General features: G+C 41.0%; 1 protein-coding gene across 4 annotated transcripts in view; it reads left to right on the plus strand.

Annotated features, from left to right (window-relative positions):
* Window positions 1-6,539: 6,539 nt before the first annotated feature.
* The window catches only part of LOC122562593 (TRAF-type zinc finger domain-containing protein 1), a 42,871-nt gene continuing 23,308 nt past the window's right edge, over window positions 6,540-26,102 (plus strand). For 3 of the 4 annotated variants that reach the window (XR_015761244.1, XR_015761245.1, XM_043715560.2), the window contains exons 1-6: window positions 6,540-6,755; window positions 14,816-14,878; window positions 18,949-19,084; window positions 21,099-21,152; window positions 22,160-22,583; window positions 24,501-24,761. Coding sequence is in view for 2 of the 4 variants with exons in the window: in XM_043715560.2 (XP_043571495.2) it covers window positions 14,835-14,878; window positions 18,949-19,084; window positions 21,099-21,152; window positions 22,160-22,583; window positions 24,501-24,761 (919 nt within the window). In the remaining 2 variants the exon portion in view is untranslated. The remainder of the gene's footprint in view (window positions 6,756-14,815; window positions 14,879-18,948; window positions 19,085-21,098; window positions 21,153-22,159; window positions 22,584-24,500; window positions 24,762-26,102) is intronic. The other variant, XM_043715559.2, reaches the window with a different exon arrangement.

Consider the following 26,102-nt stretch of genomic DNA (forward strand, 5'->3'; position numbering starts at 1 on the left):
ATGTACACATTCTGTGTTTACAGAATACTATGATAAAACATGTTGTTGAGAAAATCCCGACAGTAAATACAACGTTACAAAAATTACATATAGAAAATATCCATTCAGTTTACAACCTTATGTGACCCAGAAGATATCACCAAATCCTTTTTAGCGTTGCTTAATGTGCCACTCTTCTGAATCATTAATTGAAAATGGTGGAGTTTCTCATATTCTTAGTGGGAAAAAAATAATAAATGTTGTCCATCGACCTAAGAAGCCAACAAAATAAAAATGATAGTTAGAAGTTCCTCAGCAGGTGAAACATTGGCACTACTATACAAGGCAGTGTGAAAACATTTGCTAATAGAATGTTATATTGATAACCATTCTCTTTGGGGAAAGGTAAATTTGACAAATTATCTAGCTGAAAAAAGATTGAGAATTGGCCTTACTCGCATAAAAGAAATGTTAAAAAAAAGAGTTCATTCAAATTGTCAGTTGTCAGATTGTTTCACAAAAAAAGATGAATGCTCCAAAAATATTATTGAAGATCCTTGAAGCAAGGAAGAATTATAAGAACATGAAAAGCAAATATTTTGTTTGGCTTGTCTTGTCATTAAACATTTGTTTGTGTTCAAAGAAAGAAGAGGGAATACTAAAGGTTGTTTGTATCATAAGTAATACGGAAACAAATAATTTTGTTACAGATTGGCTGTTTTATAAAGTAGGAGAAAGTGAGGTCTGCAGATGCTGGAGATCAGAGCTGAAAATGTGTTGCTGGAAAAGTGCAGCAGGTCAGGCAGCATCCAGGGAACAGGAGAATCGACGTTTCGGGCATAAGCCCTTCTTCAGGAATGTTTTATAAAGTAGCATAGAATATGAAAATTATTTTGTTAAATTTTCTTGAGATCAAGGATTGTTTTTATGTCTTCAAAACATTTATTTAAAGAGAAAAAGGGAATCTGTTAACATAATAAGCAGTTAAGCAGGTTTATCGGGTAAATTGATTATATAATTAGCTGTGGAGAGAAAAGGTTAACTGGAGGGGCCCTCTGGTGGCACAATGTGTCTGGTGTCTCTGCTCCTGGACCAAGAGACTCAGCTTCAAGTCCTACCTCTGCAGAGGTATGTAACAACATCTCTGAACAGATGGATTAGAGTCATAGAGTCATAAAGACATACAGCATGGAAACAGATCCTTTGGTCCAACCCGTCCATGCCGACCACATAATCCAACCCAATCTAGTCCCACCTGCCAGCACCTGGCCCATATCCTTCCAAACCCTTCCTATTCATATACCCATCCAAATGCCTCTTAACTTTTACAATTGTACCAGCCTCCAGCGCTTCCTCTGGCAGCTCATGATTAGGAGAAATGGGTTAAATAAACAAAAAATTAAAAAGGAAAGGTGGGACTGGGGTGTGGAAGGAGCTGTAAGACTGAATAGTTAATAAACTTCAACCACGAAGTAAGGTCTTTCTTCTTTATTCACTGACTGGATCTGAATTGACAGCAGCCAAAGTTTCAAAATAATATGGAAACAAGAAGGAAATTATTTTCTCAGTGGATCATCAGTATTTGGAATTGTACTCCTCAGCAAGTAGTGGAGGAAGGTCATTGAATATATTCAAGGCTGAAGAAGACTGATTTTTGATTGACAAGGAAGTCAAGGGTTATGAGGGAAAAACAGGAAAGTGGAGATAAGTCCACAATCAGTGCAGCCATTATCTTACTGAATAATGGAGCAGGCTACAATGTTGTGGTTCTGTTTGCCGAGCTGGGAATTTGTGTTGCAGACGTTTCGTCCCCTGTCTAGGTGACATCCTCAGTGACAACCGGAAGCAGCAGATACAAATCACTATACATGCTGGAGGAAACATCACAGAAGCGCTTCACAGGAGGCTCCCAAGCACTGAGAATGTCACCTAGACAGGGGACGAAACATCTGCAACACAAATTCCCAGCTCGGCGAACAGAACCACAACAACAAGCACCCGAGCTACAATTCTTCTCACAAACTTTGAGCAGGCTACAATTTCTAATGTTCTTAATTCTAAACCTCTGTTTCTTCTTTCCCTCACTTAAAGTTATAATACCATTCCCAATATCAGGTTTGTAAAAATTTATTCATTTTGTGGGATGTGGCATGGCTGGCTGGCCAGCATTTATTGCCTGTCCCCAGTTGCCCTTGACAAGGTGGTGATGAGCTGCATTCTTGAACTGCTGCAATCCACCTGCTGTGGGTTGACCCAGAATGGCATGAGGGACGGAATTCCAGGACTTTGACCCAGTGACAGCGAAGGAATCACGATATATTTCCAGTCAGAATGGTGAGTGACTTGGAAGGGAACTTGAAGGTGGTAGTGTTCCCATATATCTGCTGCCCTTGTCCTTCTAGTTGAAGGTGGTCATGGGTTTGGAAGGTGTTGTCAGAGAATCTTTGGTGAATTTCTGCAGTGCGTCTTGTAGATAGTACACACTGCTGCCACTGAGCATTGGTGATGGCGGGAGTCGATGCTTGTGGATGCAGTGCCAATCAAATGGATTGCTTTGTCTGGGATGGTGTCAAGTTTCTTGAGTGTTGTTGGGGCTGCACTCATCCAGGCAAGTAGGGAGTGTTCCATCACACTCTTAACTTATGCCTTGTAAATAGTGGACAAGCTTTGAGGAGTCAGGAGGTGAGTTAGTCGCCACAGTATTCCTAGCTTCTTACCTGCTCCTGTAGCGACTGTGTTTATGTGGTGAGTCAAGTTGAATTTCTGGTCAATGATAACCACCAGGATGTTGAAGGTGGGGAATTGTCTCTTATTTGTGATGGTCATAGCCTTGCGTTTCTGTGGCACAAATGTGACTTGCCACTTATGAGCCCAAGCCTGGATCTTATGGCTATTGAATATGCTTCAGTATTTGAGAAGTTGCGAATGGTGCTGAACATTGTATAATCATTGGCGAACATTCCCACTTCTGACCTTATGATGGAATGTAGGTAGTTGATTAAGCAGCTGGAAATGGTTGGGTCGAGGACACCACCTTGATGAACTCCTGCACGGATGTCCTGGAGGTGAAATGACTGACCTCCAACAACTATGACCATCTTCCTATGTGTCAAGTATAACTCCAACCAGAGGCGAGTTTGCCCTTGATATCCATTGATTCCCATGCATTTCCCACGTCTAACACACCTAACTTATACATCCCTGAACACTATGGGGTAATTTAGTATGGACAATCCACCTAACTTGCATATCTTTGGACTGTGGGAGAAAACTGGAGCACCCACAAGAAACCCATGCAGACACGGGAAGAATGTTAAAATTTCACAGACAGTTGCCTGAGGGTGGAATCGAACCTGGGCCCAGTGCAAACCACTGAGCCACCATGCTGTCCCATTGATAGATACCTTATCACAAGGGACATTTTGCATGTGAGCAGGTGAATGCTAAGGGCTGAAGGAATGAGACGGTGGTGTTTTCCATGTTGGAACTGCATGCTAATATTCCTGTTTGGCTCAAAAATCAATGTGAGGGAGCCAACAGAGAAATGACTGAATTTTACACATTTCAGATGCTTATTCTTGACTCAAACATTTCCATCTTATCTTATCAACTCTCTCCCCTTTGCAATGAGATGCTATTGAAATCCTACTTCTTTGACTAAGCTTTTAGTTATTTGTTCAAATGTCTCTTTATATGGTTTAGGGTTGAATTTTTCTTGAAAGTGCTTGTTATTTTGGGGTATTATAGAAATAGTGGAGAGTGTGGTGCTGGAAAAGCACAGCAGGTCAAGTAGCATCCGAGGAGCAGGAGAATCGATGTTTTGGGCATAAACCTTTCATCAGGAATGTTAATCCATCCATTCCTGATGAAGGGCTTACGCCCGAAACGTCAATTCTTCTACTCCTCTGATGCTGCCTGACCTGCTGTGCTTTTCCAGCACCACACTCTTGACTCTGATTTCCAGCATTTGTAGTCCTCACTTTCTCCTAGTATTATAGAAGTACAGTGGGGAGATGATGGCTTAGTGAACAAGTAATATAGAGACTCGAGTAATGTTCCCAGGACTTGGGTTCAATCCCATGACAGAAGATAGCGGAATTTGAATTCAGTTAGAAATCTGGAAGCAAAAGCTTTTTAGGGAAGAAAAACTGCTGGTCTATTTGTGACTTCAGACCCAAAGCAATTTGGTTGACTCTCATTGTGCTCTGGATATCACATGATAGGAAGGATATGAATGCATTGGAGAAAGTGCAGAAGTTTTTTACAAGAATGGTTCCAGATATGAGGTTAGGTTGAAGAAGTTGGGGTTGATCTCCTTGAAGAGAAGGTCAAGATGATAACTGATAGAGGATTTATAAATCCTGAGATGGCTGGATAGAGTAGGTGAGAAGAGACATTCTGCTTGTAAAAGGAACAAAATTTAAAGTGATCAGTTAAAAGAAGTGTGGAAAAATGTTTTCACTCAGTGAGTAGTTAGCTTAATGAATACACTCGGGTATGGATAGCCCTTCCTGCAAGTGAGGTAGAGGCTGGTTCAATTAAGGCATCCAGGAAGACTTTCGATAATTATTTGGATAAAAATACTGTGCAAGGGGAAAAAAAACCAGGTGATTGGCACTAGGAAATGATATGATATTCATTTAACAAGCCACACATTTATTTGTGGGCGGCACGGTGGCACAGTGATTAGCACTGCTGCCTCACAGAGCCAGAGACCCGGGTTCAATTCCCGCCTCAGGCAACTGTCTGTGTGGAGTTTGCACATTCTCCCTGTGTCTGTGTGGCGGAGGTGCTCCGGTTTCCTCCCACAGTCACAAAGATGTGCAGGTTAGGTGAATTGACCATGCTAAATTGCCAGTAGGAGAAAGTGAGGACTGCAGATCAGAGCTGAAACTGTGTTGCTGAAAAAGTGCAGCAGGTCAGGCAGCATCCAAGGAGCAGGAGAATTGATGTTTCGGGCATAAGCCCTTCAGGAATGAATTGCCCATAGTGTTAGATGAAGGGATAAATGTAGGGGAATAAGTCTGGGTGGATTGCTCTTTGGAGGGTCGGCGTGGACATGTTGGGCTGAGGGCCTGTTTCCACGCTGTAAGTAATCTAATCTAAAGCCAGTGCAAGCATGATCCACTGAATGGCTGTAACAATACTATGATTCTGTGAAGTTTTTGTTGTTGAGACTGGAAAAATGAGTCTGGAGTATGTGAAAAATGGGGAACCAAACATGATCACAGGGTCAAGTTGCTGAATGGCCTTACAATAGTAGATAGTCATTTTGGTCCCAGGCAAAATCTGAAATGATATCACTTAGCATATTTTGTATATAATAAAGTAAACAAATAACTGTGGACCCTGAAGATCTGAAACACACAAAAGCAGAAATTGCTGGAGCAGGTATGGCATCATCTGTTGAGAGAGAAAAGAAGAAACAGAAGAATCTGAAGAAAGGTGTTTGGACTCAAAATATTGACTCTATCTTCTCTTCTAAAATGTTAAGATTGCTTCTAATATCTACTTCACCTTGGTGTTGATTTGGTCTGACTATATAACACCTCCACTCTAAAAGCAAATTAGTATGGCAACCACCTCAAACACTAAAATTGAGATAGTACACTGTTTGTGGGTTTTGGTTAGCTTATATGGCTGGACAGCTGGTTTGTGATGTAAAGTGATGCCAACTATGAGGTTTCAATTCCTGCCCTGGCTGAAGTTAGTATATTGTCAATATACTAAATTCAAAACTTGATTGGAATTTGGTATTTCTTGGGAAATAATTTAAACTGATTGGCCTAATTCAAATTTGTTTTTGTCTCCAGGCAACCAGCTACACTAGCTGCTGAACCAAAAGATTACATTGTATATTGTTTAGAACACTTGGTGCTGTCAGGTAGTTCTGCCAGCTTTTAACTTTCTTAAAGGTACAGTACACCCACATCTTCATAACAACCATAAAGAACTCTTCTTCTCAACTTCTCCCCTCACGTGAAATCTGGTGGCCCTCAGACTAAACCACCACTATGTGGTTCTAATGAGAGATTAGCCTGATAGTCTGGTAGGGCTATGGCAACTTTACATTTTACTCTGTTTCTTTTTCTAAAGATACTGCCAGACCTGTTGAGTTTCTCCAGTAATTTCTGTTTTGTATGTTTCACATTATTTATAATTTACTAATTTTCATTCTCTGGTCTTAATAGAAGAATTTGCCTCTAAAGGAAAAGTCAATGACTTGAAACGTTTACTCTGCTTCTCTTGCTACGCCTGCTAAGAATTTATAGCAATTTTATTTTCTTATTTCCAGCAATATTTCTGCTTGTGACTACCAGTGAGACCTCCCAGTCTTAGGAGGTCGACACTGAGTTAGGCGGAGATTGTTGGATACACTACCCTCTTGACCTGACAAGAGCTGTGTTGACGAACCGGGCGCTGCGGTTTGGGGCGGGGAGAGAATATCTGCGTCATCGTGACCGACGCGCGAACGAACCTATCCCCTGTCGAGACCGGCCGCCGGTTGGGCCAACGAGCAGCGGGGTGGTGCCTCAGGCGGTGTTTGCGGCCGGGTTTGTTGCTGAGGTGAATAAACAGCCGAGAGCCGGCATCCCGTCAGTGAGAGGAATGTTGCTGACAGCACTGCTGCTTGACGGAAGGGTGGTGTCGAATTGAGGAGGGAATCGGGGTAGTCTTATCGGGTGTTCTCGGCATTTTTTCCCCCCATTACCTCCCCTGTTTTCTTTTTCTTTAGACTCATTGGAGTGTTTGAGGAGCTACTTCAGCCAAGGACGGTGAGTGTGGGGGTGGGGGTGACGGCTGCCGTTTCCGCCCAAAGGAGGAAACAACTGTCTGTTCACAGAGACAAGAGAGAATATACATATATAAACAAAGATAATTCATTTTAATTCCGTTTGAAAATCCTTACGTGTAAAACCCTCTGTTGAAGGGATTTGTGGTGACTGTCCTCCTGCCCTTGTGAAAGTGAATGTTGAGGCTCAGTTTAATCCACCCTCAAAAAAACCTGAAAAGTTAAGACAAAAAAAACTTGTTTTTCATTTCCAAAGTCGAGGCTCTTATTTTAAGTTATTTTTCTTTGAAAGCGGCTTCCCTGTTGTCCAATGAATGGTTCCAGTAGTGACGTAACAAGGGATCCATTTATAGGATGGTTCAAAGTGACGTAATTGGGGAACTACAGGAATGGCGCTTGGTCACTTCCTTGGACCTCCTATTAATGTTAAATATTGCCTGTTCATTGTTTTGCAGCTATTGGGTCTAAAGGGCAATCTTTCTTACAACTGACTTTATGCTGCAGTTGGTGTTGTTTTCTAGCAAGTTGGTTATTGTTTTGCAACTGCTTATTTTGGGTTTCCACTGTCAGGACTACTGCCAGAAATTTTTGATTGCTCCATCCCTTTTTGGTAGAATTGTCTGGTTCTGTGACAATTCAGTGCAGTTTTGCATAACTATTGATTTGTGGAGCAATGTAGAGAAAGAGGAGCTCATTTGGCTCATTGAGCCTGCTACCTTTTTTCAAAAGTAGCTAGTTCCTTGTTGTTCCTCCTTTATCTATACTGTTTTATTCTCTAATAGTTGTCCAGTTTTGCTTAACTGGAACCGTAGACCTTTTATGTTACACTTCTCTCTGGCAGTTTAATAGAAATTGAGTGCCTTTGTGAAGCTTCCATTCTTCTTTTTGCTGTAAACTTGCTGCATTCAGCAAATGTTTAAAATGTTGTGTCCAGGAGAATAATCAATTTATAAAGTGGCTTAATAAGATCCACTGGATCTTTCAGCATCTAAAGAAATGTATTTTCAATGCAAATTCAAAGAATGAGATTTAGAGCCTCTCATCATGTACTATTTAACATTTAGTTATGACTACCTGAACATGGAAATAAGTGCATTTCAGGAAGAAACTGTAGAACAGGAAGGCAACCTTTACTTGTTTGTGTAATGTGGGCATTGCTGGTTATGCCAGTATTTATTGCCCATTCCTGATACTTTAGAGGGCGGCTAACTGGCAACCACATTGCTGTATTTCATGAATACAAGGCCATTCCAGGTGAGGATGGCACTTTTAGTTCTGTTTGAGGACAGTGGTAAAAGCACTTGGATTTTAAGCAATCAACAGTGGGTGAAATATTGCTCCTGGGCTTGCTTTATATTCCAGACTTTGGGATTTGAACCCTAATTCCCACAATATTAGCCTGGGGTTCTGGATTGCTCATCTAGTGATATAACAGCGCCAGAGACCCAGGTTCAATTCCCGCCTCGGGCGACTGTGTGGAGTTTGCACATTCTCCCTGTGTCTGCGTGGATTTCCTCCGGGTGCTCCGGTTTCCTCCCACAGTCCAAAAAAATGTGTAAGTTAGGTGAATTGGCCATGCTAAATTGCCCCTAGTGTAAGGTGAAGGGGTAAATGTAGGGGAATGGGTCTCGGCGGGTTGGTGTGGACTTGTTGGGCCGAAGGGCCTGTTTCCACACTAAGTAATCTAATCTAATCATTTCTTCCTAAATACGTTGCCTGATTGCTTCCACTGTCTTTTCTACAATCAGTGAAAATGCCTAAGTGCCAATTTTATTTTTAATATACCACTTGTGAATAGTTTGATTTAGTACTGACTGAAGTATATTTAAGCTGAGCTGCTTGTAAATTACAATTGTTCTATTCATGGTGCATTTTAAATTGGATCTGTTCTGGATTCACCAACGCAACAGCTGGTAAATGGTCAGTGGGGAAAGTACAAGTGGCAGCACAGTTGGGTAACGTGGCTGTCGAGACAAAATCCTCCAAGTTCAGTTAAGAGCAAAATACTATACATGCTAGAGATCTGAAAAAAAAGTCAGTGTGAGAGGAGCTCACCATATAGAAGATAGAACATAGAAGAATACAGCGCAGTACAGGCCCTTTGGCCCTCGATGTTGCGCCGATCCAAGCCCACCTAACCTATACTAACCCACTATCCTCCATATACCTATCCAATGCCCGCTTAAATGCCCATAAAGAGGGAGAGTCCACCACTGCTACTGGCAGGGCATTCCATGAACTTACGACTCGCTGAGTGAAGAACCTACCCCTAACTTCAGTCCTATATCTACCCCCCTTAATTTAAAGCTATGCCCCTTTGTAATACCCGACTCCATACGCGGGAAAAGGTTCACACTGTCAACCCTATCTAACCCACTAATCATCTTGTACACCTCAATCAAGTCACCCCTAAACCTTCTTTTCTCTAATGAAAACAGCCCCAAGTGTCTCAGTCTTTCCTCATACGATCTTCCTTCCATACCAGGCAACATCCTGGTAAACCTACTCTGCACCCGTTCCAGTGCCTCCACATCCTTCCTATAGTATGGCGACCAAAACTGCACACAATATTCCAGATGCGGCCGCACCAGAGTCTTATACAACTGCATCATGACCTCAGGACTCCGGAACTCAATTCCTCTACCAATAAAAGCCAGTACGCCATATGCCTTCCTCACCGCACTATTTACCTGGGTGGCAACTTTCAGAGATCTGTGTACATGGACACCAAGATCCCTCTGCTCATCCACACTACCAAGTATCCGACCATTAGCCCAGTACCCCATCTTTTTGTTATTCTTCCCAAAGTGAATCACCTCACACTTAGCTACATTGAATTCCATTTGCCACCTTTCTGCCCAGCTCTGCAGCTTCTCTATATCCTGCTGTAACCTGCCACATCCTTCCTCACTGTCAACAACTCCTCCGACTTTCGTATCATCCGCAAACTTGCTCACCCAACCTTCTAACCCCTCTTCCAGGTCATTTATAAAAATGACAAACAGCAATGGTCCCAAAACAGATCCTTGCGGAACACCGCTAGTGACGGCACTCCATGAAGAAACTTTGCCATCAACTACTACCCTCTGTCTTCTTCCATCCAGCCAATTCCTAATCCAAACCTCCAACTCACCCTCAATGCCATATCTCCGTATTTTCTGCAGTAGCCTACCATGGGGAACCTTATCAAACACCTTACTAAAATCCATATATACCACATCTACTGCTTTCCCCTCATCAACCTCCTTCGTCACCTTTTCAAAGAATTCAATAAGGTTTGTGAGGCACGACCTGCCCTTCACAAAACCATGCTGACTATCCTTGATCACATTATTCCTATCCAGATGTGCATAAATCCTATCCCTTACAATTCTGTCTAAGACTTTGCCCACAACAGAAGTGAGACTCACCGGCCTATAGTTACTAGGGTTATCCCTACTCCCCTTTTTGAACAAGGGAACCACATTTGCTATCCTCCAGTCTTCTGGCACTACTCCTATAGACAAAGAGGACATAAAAATCAAGGCCAATGGCTCTGCAATCTCCTCCCTTGCTTCCCAGAGAATCCTAGGATAAATGCCATCAGGCCCAGGGGACTTATCTATTTTCACCTTTTCCAGGATTTCCAACACCTCTTCTCTACATACCTCAAAGCCATCCATTCTACTTATTTGTGACTCAGTATTCACATCGACGACAATGGCCTGTTCCTGGGTAAATACTGAAGAAAAGTATTCATTCATTGTCTCCCCAATCTCTTCCGCCTCCACACGCAACTTCCCACTACTATCCTTGACTGGACCTATTCCTACCCTAGTCATTCTTTTATTCCTAACATACCTATAGAAAGCCTTAGGGTTTTCCCTAATCCTACCGACTAAGGACCTTTCATGTCCCCTCCTTGCTGCTCTTAGCTCTCTCTTCAGGTCCTTCCTGGCTACCCTATAACTCTCAATCGCCCCAATTGAACCTTCACGTCTCATCTTGAGATAGGCCGCCCTCTTCCATTTAACAAGGGATTCCAATTCCTTATTAAACCACGGCTCCCTCGCACGACCCTTTCCTCCCTGCCTGACAGGTACATAATTATCAAGGACACTCAATAGTTGCTCCTTGAACAAGCTCCACATATCATTTACACTCTTGCCTTGGAGTCTACTTTTCCAAGCCACACATCCTAAGTCATGCCTCACCGCATCATAATTTCCCTGACCCCAACTATAACTCTTGCCCTGTAGTACAGATATCTTGCAGCATCTGTGGGGAGAGAAATGGATCTAAAGTTTGAGTCCCATTAATTCTTTGGAACTTTGGGATCATTCATTTGCTGGTAAGACCATAAGACATAGGAGTGGAAGTAAGGCCATTCGGCCCATCGAGTCCACTCCGCCATTCAATCATGGCTGATGCGCATTTCAGCTCCACTTACCAGCGTTCTCCCCGTAGCCCTTAATTCCTCGAGACAACAAGAATCTATCAATCTCGGCCTTGAAGACATTTAGCGTCCCGGCTTCCACTGCACTCCGTGGCAATGAATTCCACAGGCCCACCACTCTCTGGCTGAAGAAATGTCTCCGCATTTCTGTTCTGAAATGACCCCCTCTAATTCTAAGGCTGTGTCCATGGGTCCTAGTCTCCTCGTTTAACTGAAACAATTTCCTAGCATCCACCTTTTCCAAGCCATATATTATTTTGTACGTCTCTATTAAGTCTCCCCTTAATCTTCTAAACTCCAACGAATACAATCCCAGTATCCTCAGCCGTTCCTCATATGTGAGACCTGTCATTCCAGGGATCATCCGTGTGAATCTCGGTAACTTAGTTACTGATGGTGGCCTCTTAGCCATCCTTCGTTGAGTCCATTTGTTCATGATTTTGGAGCAATATTGCTCAACCACCTGCGCTCAAGCATGAAGCAGCATTTTTAATGCAAATTCAAGAAAAAGGGTTGTTCACATTTTTTTCATTGAAACTAGTTTTACTCTTAGGAGCTGTTCACATTGATTTTCATGCCTTTGTATCACAACTGTGTGCACTAAACTCAGCATAAAGTTGAGATCTAAATGGGGTCTTAATAGCTCATTTTGTCTGTTGTCCATCCATCAGAGGAGCTTGATGTTTGTTCTTAATGTCATGAGCCTGTACCGATACAGAATAAAGTGTACAGTCGGGGCTTGATTCATCAGAAATAAAAAGACTAAGATGAAGACCACCTTATTAATTTCTTTCTTTTTCCCTCTGTATGTGGCCAACAACTTATGTGGTTAGTGAAATCAATTGTATCATTGTTTACTTGCAATTTTCAAAGACATTGACACAAATTAGTAGAAACTTTTGGTGTTTTGGTTTGTTTCTTTTGACCTGGTAATTTTCTCGAATGGAAGAATATTACCTTTAATTAGATTACAAAATGTAATGGCTTACAGGATTAACACTATATCCTATTGCAAGGTGCTTTCTTTGAAGAGATATATGAAACCTAAGCAGTCTTTTTGTCTACTAGACATGATCCTTATCAAGTAAGTTGCTTTAAAATATTGATGATTTTAAAGTTCTATCTCTTGGTAATCCTTTTAAGTATTATTAAAGCGGATGCCTTATATTTGTTTTTTCTTGGACTGTGGTTTTGAAATGTGACGGCTGTTGGACTGTGAATCAGTGATCCTGGAATAGATCCAGAAAGTTGGACTGAATTTCCAGTAAAAAGAAACTGAAAGCAGAACTTTTGATTCGCAAGTTGAGCTAATTTTATTAACCTTGAGGGTCACTATGTGAGAGATTAGAAAAGTGCTAACTGGTAAAGTATCTCCACCAGTCTTTCTTTGGCCACAAAGTAGTTAATGGTGAATGTCAATGCTACACTAATAAAGGTAGTTAGTTTTAGTCAGTGAATGATAAGCAAATGTAGTTGAAGCTAACTAGAATAGTAAATGTGCTGAATCAACATCCAGCTGCTGGTTAGGTAGAATTGTTGGGTCTAGCCATAAGTTCTGAGGGTGGCTATAATCTCTTCGTAGGGTATGTGGAACAATCCATCTTCCGCAACTACACTGGCCCCACCCCCCATCTTTTCCTTCGCTACATTGATGACTGTATCGGCGCTACCTCGTGCTCCCACGAGGAGGTTGAACAGTTCATCCACTACACTAACACCTTCCACCCCAACCTCAAATTCACCTGGACAGTCTCGGATTCCTCCCTCCCCTTCCTAGACCTTTCTGTTTCTATCTCAGGCGACCGAATCAACACGGACATCTACTACAAACCAACCGACTCCCACAGCTACCTGGACTACACCTCCTCCCATCCTGCCCCCTGTAAAAACGCCATCCCATTCTCCCAATTCCTTCGTCTCCGCCGCATCTGCTCCCAGGAGGACCAGTTCAAAATACGTACAACACAGATGGCCTCCTCCTTCAAGGACCGCAATTTCGCCCCCGACGTGGTCGACGGTGCCCTCCACCGCATCTCCTCCACTTCCCGCTCCTCCGCCCTTGAGCCCCGCCCCTCCAACCGCCACCAGGACAGAACCCCACTGGTCCTCACCTACCACCCCACCAATCTCCATGTACAGCGCATCATCCGCCGTCACTTCCGCCACCTCCAAACAGACCCCAGCACCAAGGATATATTTCCCTCCCCTCCCCTATCAGCTTTCCGTAGAGACCACTCCCTCCGCGACTCCCTTATCAGATCCACACCCCCCCACCGACCCAACCTCCACTCCCGGCACCTTCCCTTGCAACCGCAGGAGGTGCAACACTTGCGCCCACACCTCCCCCCTCACTTCTCTCCAAGGCCCCAAAGGAAACTTCCATATCCGCCACAGATTCACCTGCACCTCCACCCACATCATCTACTACATCCGCTGCAGCCGGTGTGGCCTCCTCTATATTGGGGAGACAGGCCGCCTACTTGCGGAGCGATTCAGAGAGCACCTCTGGGCCACCCGGACGAACCAACCCAACCACCCTGTAGCACAGCATTTCAACTCCCCCTCCCACTCCACCGAGAATATGCAGGTCATTGGACTCATCCACCGCCAAACCACAACAACCCGACGGTCGGAGGAGGAGTGTCTTATCTTCCGACTGGGAACCCTCCAACCGCAGGGGATGAACTTGGACTTCACCAGTTTCTTCATCCCCCCTCCCCCCACCTTGTCTCAGCCGGATCCCTCCAGCCCGGCACCGCCTTCCTGACCTGCAGTCGTCTTCTTGACCTCTCCGCCTCCATCCTACTCCGACCTATCACCCTCACCTTGACCTCTTTCCACCTATCACATTTCCAACGCCCCTCCTCCAAGTCCCTCCTCCCTACCTTTTATCTTCTCCTGCTGAACACTCTCTGCTCATTCCTGAAGAAGGGCCTGTGCCCGAAACGTCGAATCTCCTGTTCCCTGGATGCTGCCTAACCTGCTGTGCTGTTCCAGCAATAAAGTTTCAACCTGGCTATAATGTATGCCAAGTCACTTTGTGCGTACAAAATTTAATCTGTGAATTTCTCAATCACTTGCTTTGATTCTTAAGCATGGTGATGGATTTTTGAACAAATTTGAGCTGAACAGGATTATGGTTAGATTGTTTGCTGGCATGTGTCACAGCTTGTTAAAATGATAAAGTGCTTGTTATATACACTCTCACAGGGTGTGGATTTGTGCCAATGGTTATCTTGTACTGTACAGGATTTTATGCCGCCTCCACTCTGAGGCAGCATTGGATGGAGCTAAGGCAATGTGTCACCTTCCTGTTAGCAAAATTGACAAATACACTGTGGGAAAACACCCAAAGTTTAAGTAGATCAGCCACTCATGGGTTTCTACACTCAGGATTTTTTGTTGTTTTGGAGTTATTCTTTTGGTCGGAAAATAATGCCGGTGGTGAAAGGAGAAATTGAAGCTTAAAAGTCAGTGTTCCAAAATGCTGTAATCTGCCCTGCCTATCTATTCATAGGATGTTGGCTTGAGTTTTCTTTTTGCATCTTCATACTTTCCTTATCTTTTCAAGCAATAAGATCTGAGATACTCACTATTTTGCTTTGTAGGTTTTGAAGAAGAGTAAAGATGTCTGAAGATCAGGCTGAGGAAACTAGATTCTGTGCTAACTGGTAAGGGACTAACTTTATTGTCCTTATCTTGATAAACTTCTGAAGTACCTGTTTCAAAAGCTACTTTGGTTTAGGTCTGTCTCCAAGCTGGTTTCTGGGTGCAGCTCATGGGAAGCTGGGAAGGAATTTGAGAATTTCATCAGACCGTTTAAGAACCATATATGACCAATATTGTGTCTCAGAGTCGTGGTATGAATTTGTTAATGAAATGTGTTTTGAGAGCAATTGTTATCTTAATGATTCATAAGGTTATTCAAGTACCGATTTGCATCTCTCGAAGTTTCTTTATAGATATGCTAATTAAGTCCCAATAATATAGAAAAGCAAAAGCATTACTCATGAATAATTGGGAATAAGTTTTGGTAGGAAATAATAGAAGAGGTAACTAAAGGCTCGATCAAAGAGGTTGTCTTCAAGGAGTGTTCTTAAAAGAGAGGAGGTAGAGATTTAGCTAGAGAATTTCAGTGTTGAGGACCATAGAATTACAGAATCCTTCAAGTGTGAAATCCTTAAAGTAAGGCCATTCAGCCCATTGAATTCACACCAACCCTACGAAGAGCATCCCATCCAGACCCAATCCCTGCATTCAGGCTTTGTTCATGGCCAATCCACCTAACTTGCACATTTTTGGACTGTGCAAAGAAGCTGGAGGAAACCCACACAGACTGAGAGAGTTAGCAAACTCCACACAGACAGGAGCCTGAGATGGAATCAAGCTGGTGCATTGGTGCTGTGAGGCAGCAGTGCTAACTGCTGAGCCATTGTGCCATCCATGTTTGAAGGAATAGTAGTTTGCCATTAAGTGAGAGATGTGTAGGATGCGTAAAGGTGTTGATGAAAGAAGATAAAGAGGCTGGAGATGTTTGGGAGAGTGAGGATGTGAGTGGAATGAAGTACTCAGATGAGAAATTTAAATTAGAGATGTTACCCTATAGCCTCTGAATCTATCGCCTATCAGTGAATGCAAGACCTGATATGGGATAGAGTATGATACATCACCAGTTTAGATGAGTTAAAGATTCTGAAAGATGGTGGCTCTCAGGTAACTTTGGATCAAGAAATAATAGATGCAAATCAAGGTTCTGACGATTGATTGTCTGGGGTACATAGCATGTTGGGCATTGGTGAAAGATGTAGGCCTGTTATGATGGAACATAATAAAATTATAAATTGTGTTCAAAAGAATGTCAAGATTCAATCTGTGGTATTGCATGAACAGGCTGTATATAGATGGTGCTGAGTTGATAGTAATGAAAGTATGACTTTGGTCTGTCTTGTGTGAATGGGTGAAATTGTAGTGCAAATAGGGCTGGATATTAGACAAGAAGTCAATCAGTGCAATCAATAAAGCCATTTTGAGAAATGTTGTCTTATACAAGAAGATTCAGTGAGGTGGTGTGAAATCTTGTAAAAAGGCTAGAAGGGTAGAAACTGGCAATTGAAAATCTTTTCCCTTTAACAGAAGGACAAGAATTAGAGTTCTTGTTTAAAAGGGTCCATGAGGTATAATGTGCTAATTATTTTCACATTGTCTCATGAAGCTAGGTTTCACTGGATCAGTGATGCTGCTTTGTATTTTCACTGTGAAACAAAACAGCATAATCAATCAAATCAAACCTTCCCGTATTCCGTGTCAACATCACCTGTTTCAGGAAATGACAATATTCTTGCTAAGGTCACACAGGAGTGCAATTGTTCCCCCTCGTCCTGCTGCCGTACACTGAGTCAGAGCTTACAACAAACCTTCCATAAAGTAAGATGCCTTTACAGTATATTTTGCATGTATCTATGAAAGACCTTATTTTTACAGTTTTCATTAATAATGAAACCTAGTTGGAGATTTGAGTTATGGTGATGTCTTTGGGTTGCCCCAGTTTTTTGTCTTGTTTAAAGGTATTGTTTAAAGGAAGTAGAAAAGAACAGTGGTAGTTATTGCCAAGACTAGTGAGTACATAAGATTAGTCAATTAATGACCAATGTCTAGAAACTAATGGTTTGTAAACATGGAACTGGTTCACTCAGACCTCCAACCAGATTGTACACTCCACTTATGATACCAGTTGTTTCTTATAAAATAAATTTTTAGATTAAAAAAAAATCAAAATGCACAAGTGACAAGAGTGCTGTGGTAGAGTATTTTGGAATTTAGAAATGTGACACTTTGCCATAGTAATTGCTACCATTTAAAGTCATAGTATTGGCTCAGAAGGAAAAGGTCCATTTCCACTCTGGAATTTACAGAACATTGGAAGCTGGATTTCACCCTATTTTCCCAGGGTGTAAAGATTGCCTGAATGCAAATAGTCTCCTGGTATCTGGCTGTCCCCGTGATTTATTTTCACCATTTTCTGTCTCGAATCACCCATTTGTTTATTTTTTTTCTCTCTTGATTATGCATTGTGTACAATTGTGTACATTGAATAGGAGACTGTTGTGAGGAATAACACTTCAGAAAAAAAATGGGAAGATGTAAATTGAAAGCATTCAGTATTCTCAAACAATTGATACACTATCATACATAACTAGTTTTTAGCCTGTTATTTTTGGTTATTACAAATTGGTTTAATTCTAGCCTTGAGGAGAAAGTGAGGTCTGCAGATGCTGGAGATCAGAGCTGGAAATGTGTTGCTGGAAAAGCGCAGCAGGTCAGGCAGCATCCAGGGAACAGGAGAATCGACATTTCGGGCATAAGCCCTTCTTCAGGATTCTAGCCTTATTATTTGGAAAGGATTCTAGCCTTATTAATTTGGAAAGGATAACAAAAATCGTATTAAAAGGAATTCTTACTGTAGTGATCTCCATAAATTTCTGGTAGTCTTAGCTAATACAATGAGGCATTTATTTTTATAACTTGCATTTTCTAGCAACCAAATTGAAGTCTTGGGGGTGAAATCTTCAGAGTGATTTGGATTTGTGAAATTTTAATTAAAATAAAAGTAAACATGTCTGTTTCTGTCTGTATCTGGAAGCTCACTTGCCTTTGCAATAAGATTCTAGGATTTGCTTGGACTCTGCCTCTAAATATTAACAGTAAGTTTGGAACAGAATTTGACTGAATTCATGAGCATTCAACTATGCAAATGGAAAGACATTTGAAGTTTTACAGAGTAAAGGTACAGAAAAAAGGACAGCAACCGCTGGAAATGGTTTTGAATGAGGACTGCCAGAGGACTATTTGTGATCCTTAATAAAAATACAAACTCCAGGGTTACTATCCAAGTGAAAGTACCACTTCACGACCATTTCCCACGGCACTACTGCCAAACTTTAGCACTCTCAATCACTTTATAATTACTATGAAAGCCAAATTGCATACTATTTGTTGCCGCCACACAACCCCCGCCAAAAGTGAGCATGATACTATCTCTCACATGATAAGCAATAGTCAATAGGTGACATGGTGCAATCTGATAATATTTTAAAGAGTATGTTGATTTCATTGCTTATTGGGCAACTTTGAGTCTCTTGCTGTGCTGAAATTTTGGTGATACTGCCCACCTTCTGAAAGCCACATATGTTCCAATATAGGATTTTCCATCACACATGTCTTAGTTGGATAGGTTTGTTATCTTCATGAAATTGGGTTCAGCGTTCTTGAGGAAAAGTTTAGGTATGGGAATGCTCTTGTTCGCCATCCAGCAGTTCTTGGGTGAAATACAACTAGGTGCTTGAAAGGAGAGTGTGTGTGTTGTGGTGATTTTGTGGTTACTCCACCATATCATGGGTTCATATGAATACCGACTGTGCAGATGGATAATGGAAGTGAAGATTTGCTGTCTTCTCAACACGTGTGCATGCACACAATTGGTGAGGAAGACAGGACCAAGCAGTATTGAAGGTGTTAGTTTGTGAAAGAGGTGGTTGATCAAGGATCACCTGGTCTGTTTCACTTGATTGACAAAGACACTATTTGCTGTAATTATGACATTTGGGAAGTTTGTTTAAATGGTGTTGCTTAATGTTTTGTTGACAGCTATGTACCTTCAATTTAGATGTACAAGTGGAACCGGTACTATCTCCTCTTAATTGCCGGGTTTACATCATTAGCATGTCCTCTGTTTTACTTTCAGCCAACGAGACATTCCTGCAACTAACTTCACCATTCATGAAATCCACTGTAGAAGAAACATTGATCTTTGCAGGTATTGTCATGAACCATTTCCTAAATCTGAGATGGAAGAGCACTTTGAAACAGAGCATGCATTGGTAAGTTCAGTAGAATGATAGTGTTATGGTAAATATTTACACTGCTCTTGTGTGTCATTCTCTCTCGACTAATATTTCTTCCTAGTTTCTATATATATATGGTGTATGCTAATGTATTGTTTCATCAGTCTTGGCTGTCCTTGTGTGCCTCAGTCAAAGGTGATGTCTTCATGTAATCTAAAGTAGTGCTGGTAGGCCACCTCACTCTTGTATCACAGCTCTTTCTTTTTCCCGAATTTAAGAAACATAGAAACATTTGAGCAGGAGTGGACCATTTGGCCCTTCGAGTCTGCTTTGCCATCCTTGATCGTGGCTAGTTATCTAACTGTTCCTGCTTTTTCTCCATACATCTTGATTCCTTTAGCCTTAAGAAATGTCTAACTCCTTATTGAAACAATTCAGTGTTTTGACCTCTCCCATTTTCTGTGGCAGAAAATGTCACAGGTTAACCCCCTCTCTGGATGGAGAAATTCCTCCTCCTCTCAGTCCTAAATAGCCTGTTCCATATCCTTCGACTGGTTCTGGACTTGCGTGTCATTGAGAATATCCTGCATTTACCCTGTTTGGTCTTGTTAGAATTTGATAGGTTTCTGTGAGAATACAACTCTTCTACTCCAGCCGCCGCCCCCCCCCCCACACCAAATCTCCAGTGAATGTAGTCCAAGCTGCTTAACCAATCAAATGATTTCTAAAGCCTTGATCCTTTTCCATTCCTCTTCTCCTTCCCATTTTCTTGTCGACAAAGGAATTAGAAGAAAACATTAAAAACTGCCTTTGTGGTGCAGGATAATTATCTATCTTTGAGTCACAAAAAGCTAAAATATAAATGTTTGTATGTTTATTACCAGAGCAAAGTTAGTTGAGGGATCGCTTCAGTAGTTAAGTATGTCAAACAACACTCTGCCATCGATGTGTTTTAAGTACAATTATTTCCAACAGTGTCAAGGGGTTGATTGAACAGAAAAATCAGAAAAACTTTATTATTCACTACTGAAATGGTTCAAAGTCATTTATCCTGTTTTGTCATGTCTCATGACTTGGTGGTGGGTGGCTGGAGGAGATGGTTAAATGTGGCTTCTCTTAACTTGGTTATCACCCGTTGTTCTGCATTGCTTAAAGCATGTACCTGAGGGATGAAACTTAATCTAAGTTTTATTACTGCAAAAAAAAGTTGTATAATTGGTCAACATTGAATATAATGAGTGACATCTGAACCTTTTGTGCTAGATTGATTTTTTTTTTCAAATAAGCATGGTGTTGATCAGATCTGGGAGTCTAAATTCTCCAGATGAATTGCTGTATGAGTATAAAAGTTGATAGTAATGGAGTCCTTGGAGTTTGTTTCCCATGCTGAAACATTTTCAAGTTTACAAATTATTGTGGCTAATTTTAAAATGGCTTATCAGGTACCAATGTGAGCCACTTAGAATCAACAGCAGCCTGAGCAGCTTTAGAGGTGTGGAGTTGGAGGTAATTCATTTCGAGCACTGATATTAAAAGCGAAATGGGTTTTTGTCCTGTGCATGTCTCGAGGCAGTTAAGGGTATTTCATCTATGTAACCAAGTTTTTCACAAACCTGACTTTTGCTTTGTATGAGTCAAGAATAATGGGGGTTTTCCCAAATCATTTATTTTTATATACCTAAAGGTGTTGACTTGTCCTGAGAATGCTTACCCAGGGTGTAATTTATTAACTATTGTTAATTTAGGCATAATTCTAAGTTTGGGCCAATTTGTACCCACGGTTTGTGTATTTTCAAATAATCATCATGGATGTGATCAATATTAGGACTACTTAGTCCAAACCTTTTGGACACCTCTATTTCTTGTCTGGAGCACTCCACTTACAGTTGCATCCTTCTTGCCTTCCTGGATAAGATCAGCTAAGCCAGGATACAATGCAAACCCCTTAAGCTTTGGCAATTCAAATACATGAGGATTGCTCTTAAAGATAGTAACCAACAAGTAATGAGCACTAATATTTGATGACTTAATTTGATCACCTGTTTTACAGGTCAACTGTAAGTGCAACATGAAGGTAGAAAAAAATCAGTTGGAAAAACATGAGGTTGGTGTTTGTCTTTGTTTATCCTCCAATTTGTCTGCCTAATGCAGCACCATCTGTCAAATGCTGATGTTGATGTAACATAGAAAGCAGAGTTGGGTTATCGGTCCCTTGACTGTTTTAACGTTCAATTAGGTCACAGTTGGTCTTTACTTAAACATATATTCCCCATCTTTAGTTCTGCTTGGCATTTTGCCTGACACAAATTATTGCTATCAGAAGTTTTCAATTGATCCCGCATCTATAGGATTTTAGGGGGAGAAAATTCCAGATTTCTTACTTCCTGATTTCAGATTATGTTGACTTTGCTGAATTTGCCAATTAGAGGAAGGATCATTGATTAGTTCATTACAATAGTTTTATCATAAACTAATTGGATTGACATTTTAAATGTGAAATACGTCCAGCTGTCCCTACAACCTAACCCTTTAAATCCCAATATAATTCTGATAAATCTTTGCACCCCTTCAAGGCTAATACTTGCTTTTTGTGCATTGTCCAAAACTGGACATTATGCTACAAATGGCATCTAAAACAACTGCGTAACTGAAATAACACTCCCTCACTTTTGAGTTCCAGCTCCCTTTACCTTGAAAAGCCAATGTTCTTCTGACTTCTTTGATTCTATAGCTACAATTAGGGAGCCATGTACTCTGCTAATTATCTGTGGATTTTCTATTGAGTGGGAAAACCAAGGTGAACAAATAGATTACTTATCTTGTGCAAGCCTCAGTTGTAGTCAGATTATTTTAGATCCGTGAAGAGCAGGCCAGGTCTTGGTACGGTGATTTTCTAATAGCAGTCACTGGACAGCAATTAGAGCTTGACTGATCTGTTAACAGCCTGAGAATAGCTTGAATCCAGCCAGAAAGTCTAACCTATAACTGATAAGATTCATATATATTGTGGGCAATGCACTTGGCAGCTTAGACAATGAAGCTCTTAACACCATGCATTTTTTTCAAAAAGTATTTAAGATCATTTTAATTCATTTTCTCTTTGCGTTGTAGAATTTCGAATGCCCTTTGCGACTGATTAAGTGTCAATTCTGTGAACTGGAGCTGGCATTCAACAAATCTGAAGAACATGCTGATTATTGTGGATCAAGGACTGAACCTTGTGCAGCTTGTGGTCGTAATGTTTTGGTCAAAGACAGACACGTGCACCACATCTCCTGTGGCAAGGATGTGGAGGAAAAGAATAACAACCGTATCAAACCTAGATCTGTGTATCACTTTGAAGATAATGCTGGGACTTGGTTTGAAAACCAACCATTTGGGATCTTTCATCGGGATGAAGAGAACCGTGTTAGGGCCAGGCCAAGAATTTCTAGACAGTTGGAAGCCAAAGTTCATGGGAACAGAGAAGCAGGATGTTTAGTGAGGGGGTCAGACAGGAGGAATCTGCCGACCGTAGGTAGAGACCAGAATCAAGGTAAGCTGAGAATATTTTGAATTGGAAGTAGTTATATCAACACGAGAGCATGAAGCTGGGGAAGGAGCTAGAAGTAGCTAAAGAGCAAAATTTATGCTACAGGATTGCACAGCTACAACAGTTGTTGGCCTCCTGGTAACTGCTTTGATACTTCAATGTTTTGATGAGAGATTCTGCAACTTCAGTGGTGAGAGTGGTGGAATTAAACAAATGAAGTGTGTACATATAGTCTTGGCAGACTTTTAATGTTTTTGGTCTTGTAAATGGTATGATGTACTAAGTATAATAAGAACTCTTGTCCTGTATTTCTTTACACATGGTAACTGTTGAGTAGCACCAATCCTACCACCTGTTTAACAAGAATATTTGAATGGAATTGAAAATGGGTGTATAAGCAATGTTGTGGATTTCAATTGTGGTATTCTGCAGTGTGTAGATTTATCTTCAACCCAGCATTATCTTCAGTTTTATAATGGCTGGAAGAAAAATACAGGCTGAGTGAAACATTTCAGTGCTAAGGAAAGAAAGCCAATCTGGGCTTCTACTTTTGTTTGTTATTTATATAAACAATTTGGATGAGGATTTAGGAGAAATGGTTACGAAGTTTGTGGATGGCACCAAAATTGGTGATATAATGAACAGAGAAGAAGGTTATTTAAGATTACAAAGAGATGAAGATCAATTGGGTTTGAGGATTGGCAGATGGAATTTAATTTGGATAAGTGCAAGGTATTACGTTTTAGGAAAACAAACAAGGGCACGACTTATACAATTAATGGTAGAGCCTTGGGTAGTGTTGAGAGGATAGCGAGTTCAGTACATAATTTTTTTGAAAGTTGCATCACATGTAGAGAGAGTGGTTAAGAAGGTGTTTGACATATTTTCCATCATTGCTCAGACCATTGAGGGTAGAAGTTGGGACATGTTGAGGTTGTATAGGATGTTGATGAGGCCTTTTCTCCAGTACTGTGTCTGGTTCTGGTTCCCCTGCTACAGGAAGGATATTATTAACTTGGAGATGGTTCAGAAAAGATTTACCAGGATGTTGCCAGGAATGGAAGATTTAAGTTATAAAGATAGGCTGGGACTTTTTTTCACTAGTGTAGGAGGTTGAGGGGTGACTTCAGAGAGGTTTACAAAATCAGGAGTATTGATAAGGTGAATAGCAAGCATCTTTTCCCTCGGCTGGGGGAGTTCAAAGTAGGTGTATTTGTAAGGTGAGAGGAGTCAGATTTGAAAAGGGTCTGAGGGGCAATGTTTTTACACAGCGGTTAGTGTGTGGAATGAACTGCTGGAGGAAGTGGTGGATGCGCATACAGTTACAACACTTAAAAAGACACTTGGATAAGTATATGAATAGGAAAGGTTTGGAGAGATGGGGGTCAAACACAGGCAAGTGGGACTAGTTTGATTTAGGAACGTGGTTGTTCTGGTCTAGTTGGACTGAAAGGTCGGTTTCCATGCTGTATGACTCTGATTCTTGTGGCAGTTCGTGAACATTCTAAAACTGTGGACACCATAATTAGAGCAATACCTGTCATTACACTTTTTTGGTAATGGGCAAGGACTAATTTATGGAGGGAGGGAAGGATTCAATGCCTATTTTATTTTATCTTTGCTGGATTGATTAATTGGTATTAGGTTAAATGTAAATTCATATTTGTCCCTTGCTATAGTGGGAATTTGTGTTTTGAGGTGGGCTGAAACTAAATTGTGGGTAAAGACATTGCTAAATATGATTCTGTCTTCATCAAACATTTGCAATTTGCCATGTTAGTCAGTATTTAGACCTCCGGTATTAAGTTGAATCCCACTGTGGTCGACCCATGGTGTTTTCTTGGTTAAAATCAGCTCACCAATACTGGTTGAAACTTTGAATTATGCTTTTAACACTCATATTTCCTGTTGATTTTGCAGCCAGCATAGTGAGGACTGAGAGAAATAATTTGGCAGATGTTACAGGTCCAGAGCATGTGGATGCCAACTCTAACCTGGATTACCTGCTTGCTCTCAGTCTCCAAAATGAAAACAATGAGGGAGGAGAGTGGCCACCTTTATGGGAGGATACTCGCTCTGACTACAAATGTTCAGAGCAACAGAATGCAATGGGCTTGCTCAGCACTCAGTCGCCATCTGATATATTCCCAACTTCTGTAAATGTCCATGAAGAGGTAGCAAGTAAGTAGTTAATATTGGACATTTCTTCATAACCAGTCGGTGCATCTTCTGTTAATTATTGTGATCATATAGCCTAGTATATGGCTAATGTAATAATTCACCTTGAGTGTCTTAGGATAATACCTACTTGCCATTCAGGTTGAGTACCCAGTCTTTTGCATGTGTACTTTTCCACTCTCTTAAAGAAGCAGACTGGCACACTGAATTAAGATCAGATATTAATTAGTAGCTTGCCTTCACTTGCAGAGAAGAAGTAAGCATAGAGTCACAGAACAAGTTCTACCTCCACTTGGTTTAATCTCTCTTCTCCCGAATCATGAGGAAAAGTAAGCAACAACATGGTCCTATTTCTTAGCTGTCACCTATCTTTCAAACTATTTCTGAGGTAAAAAAGCATCCTGCATATTTAGCTTCCAGCTTTAAGCTTAAGGACTGAGTGCCAAACCTGTGGTCAGAAATCTGACTGTGTCCCTTTTATTCTTCTCATTGTCATCAGATGAGATGGTATTGAGATACTGATTGTATTTCCTGTAATGATTCATCATCAAGCTTGCAATAAAATTGGCTGTAGCTTGCTAGATAATAGTTCCAGTGGTACCTTTTGCAAATTAATGTTCATGTGGAAAGTTGTAAGTTTTGAATAGATTACTTCATTTATATGTGATGGTTCTTTCTTGCCTTTATTTGTCTTGTACATAGTCACCAAGAATGGTTGGATTGTTGTCTGAATCAGGAACTTGTCACTTTTTCTCCTTACAAAACAATGAGTTGAGTCATACGTAACTGCTATCTCAAACAGACGTCAAATACCATGAATAGTGGGCCAGATGTCAAAATATAGTTTTGTTTTCTTCTTTGAGCTCCTCTGGGCTTTACTTGAGGGCTACCTTTTGGATTTCAGGGTGCCATTTTTCATTCTCACCAACTCATTTATTAGGTGATGAGCTCTTGTCATATTACCTTATCTACTTGTATTTGGAACATTTGGACTTGCACAGAAGCAGAATTAGAAGAATTTAACAATATATTCAATCATCACTGCTTGACTTAATTAAAATCTGCAACATATGAAAGCATTAATTTGAAGCTCTACAGTTTTTAAGTTGGCACAAGGTATTTGGCATAGGCGAGTAACAAAATCATTTTTAAAAAAATTGACGCACATAATGTACAGAAAGCTAACATAACATGTTCTGTAAACTGCGAGGTCATAGTAAACAGTTGCATGATTGTCCCTAATGTGGAGTCTGCACTTCGTCATTTTCAATGAGATGCTCTACATAAATACAAATCTTTATGAAACAAAACTGTTCAGTATTAAATTATTCAGTTAAGTGCTTC

The sequence above is a fragment of the Chiloscyllium plagiosum genome, unplaced genomic scaffold (assembly GCF_037043375.1).
Source record: "Chiloscyllium plagiosum isolate Xiang-an unplaced genomic scaffold, Cpla_swu_hap1 HiC_scaffold_24, whole genome shotgun sequence".
NCBI classification, from domain to species: Eukaryota; Metazoa; Chordata; class Chondrichthyes; order Orectolobiformes; family Hemiscylliidae; genus Chiloscyllium; species Chiloscyllium plagiosum.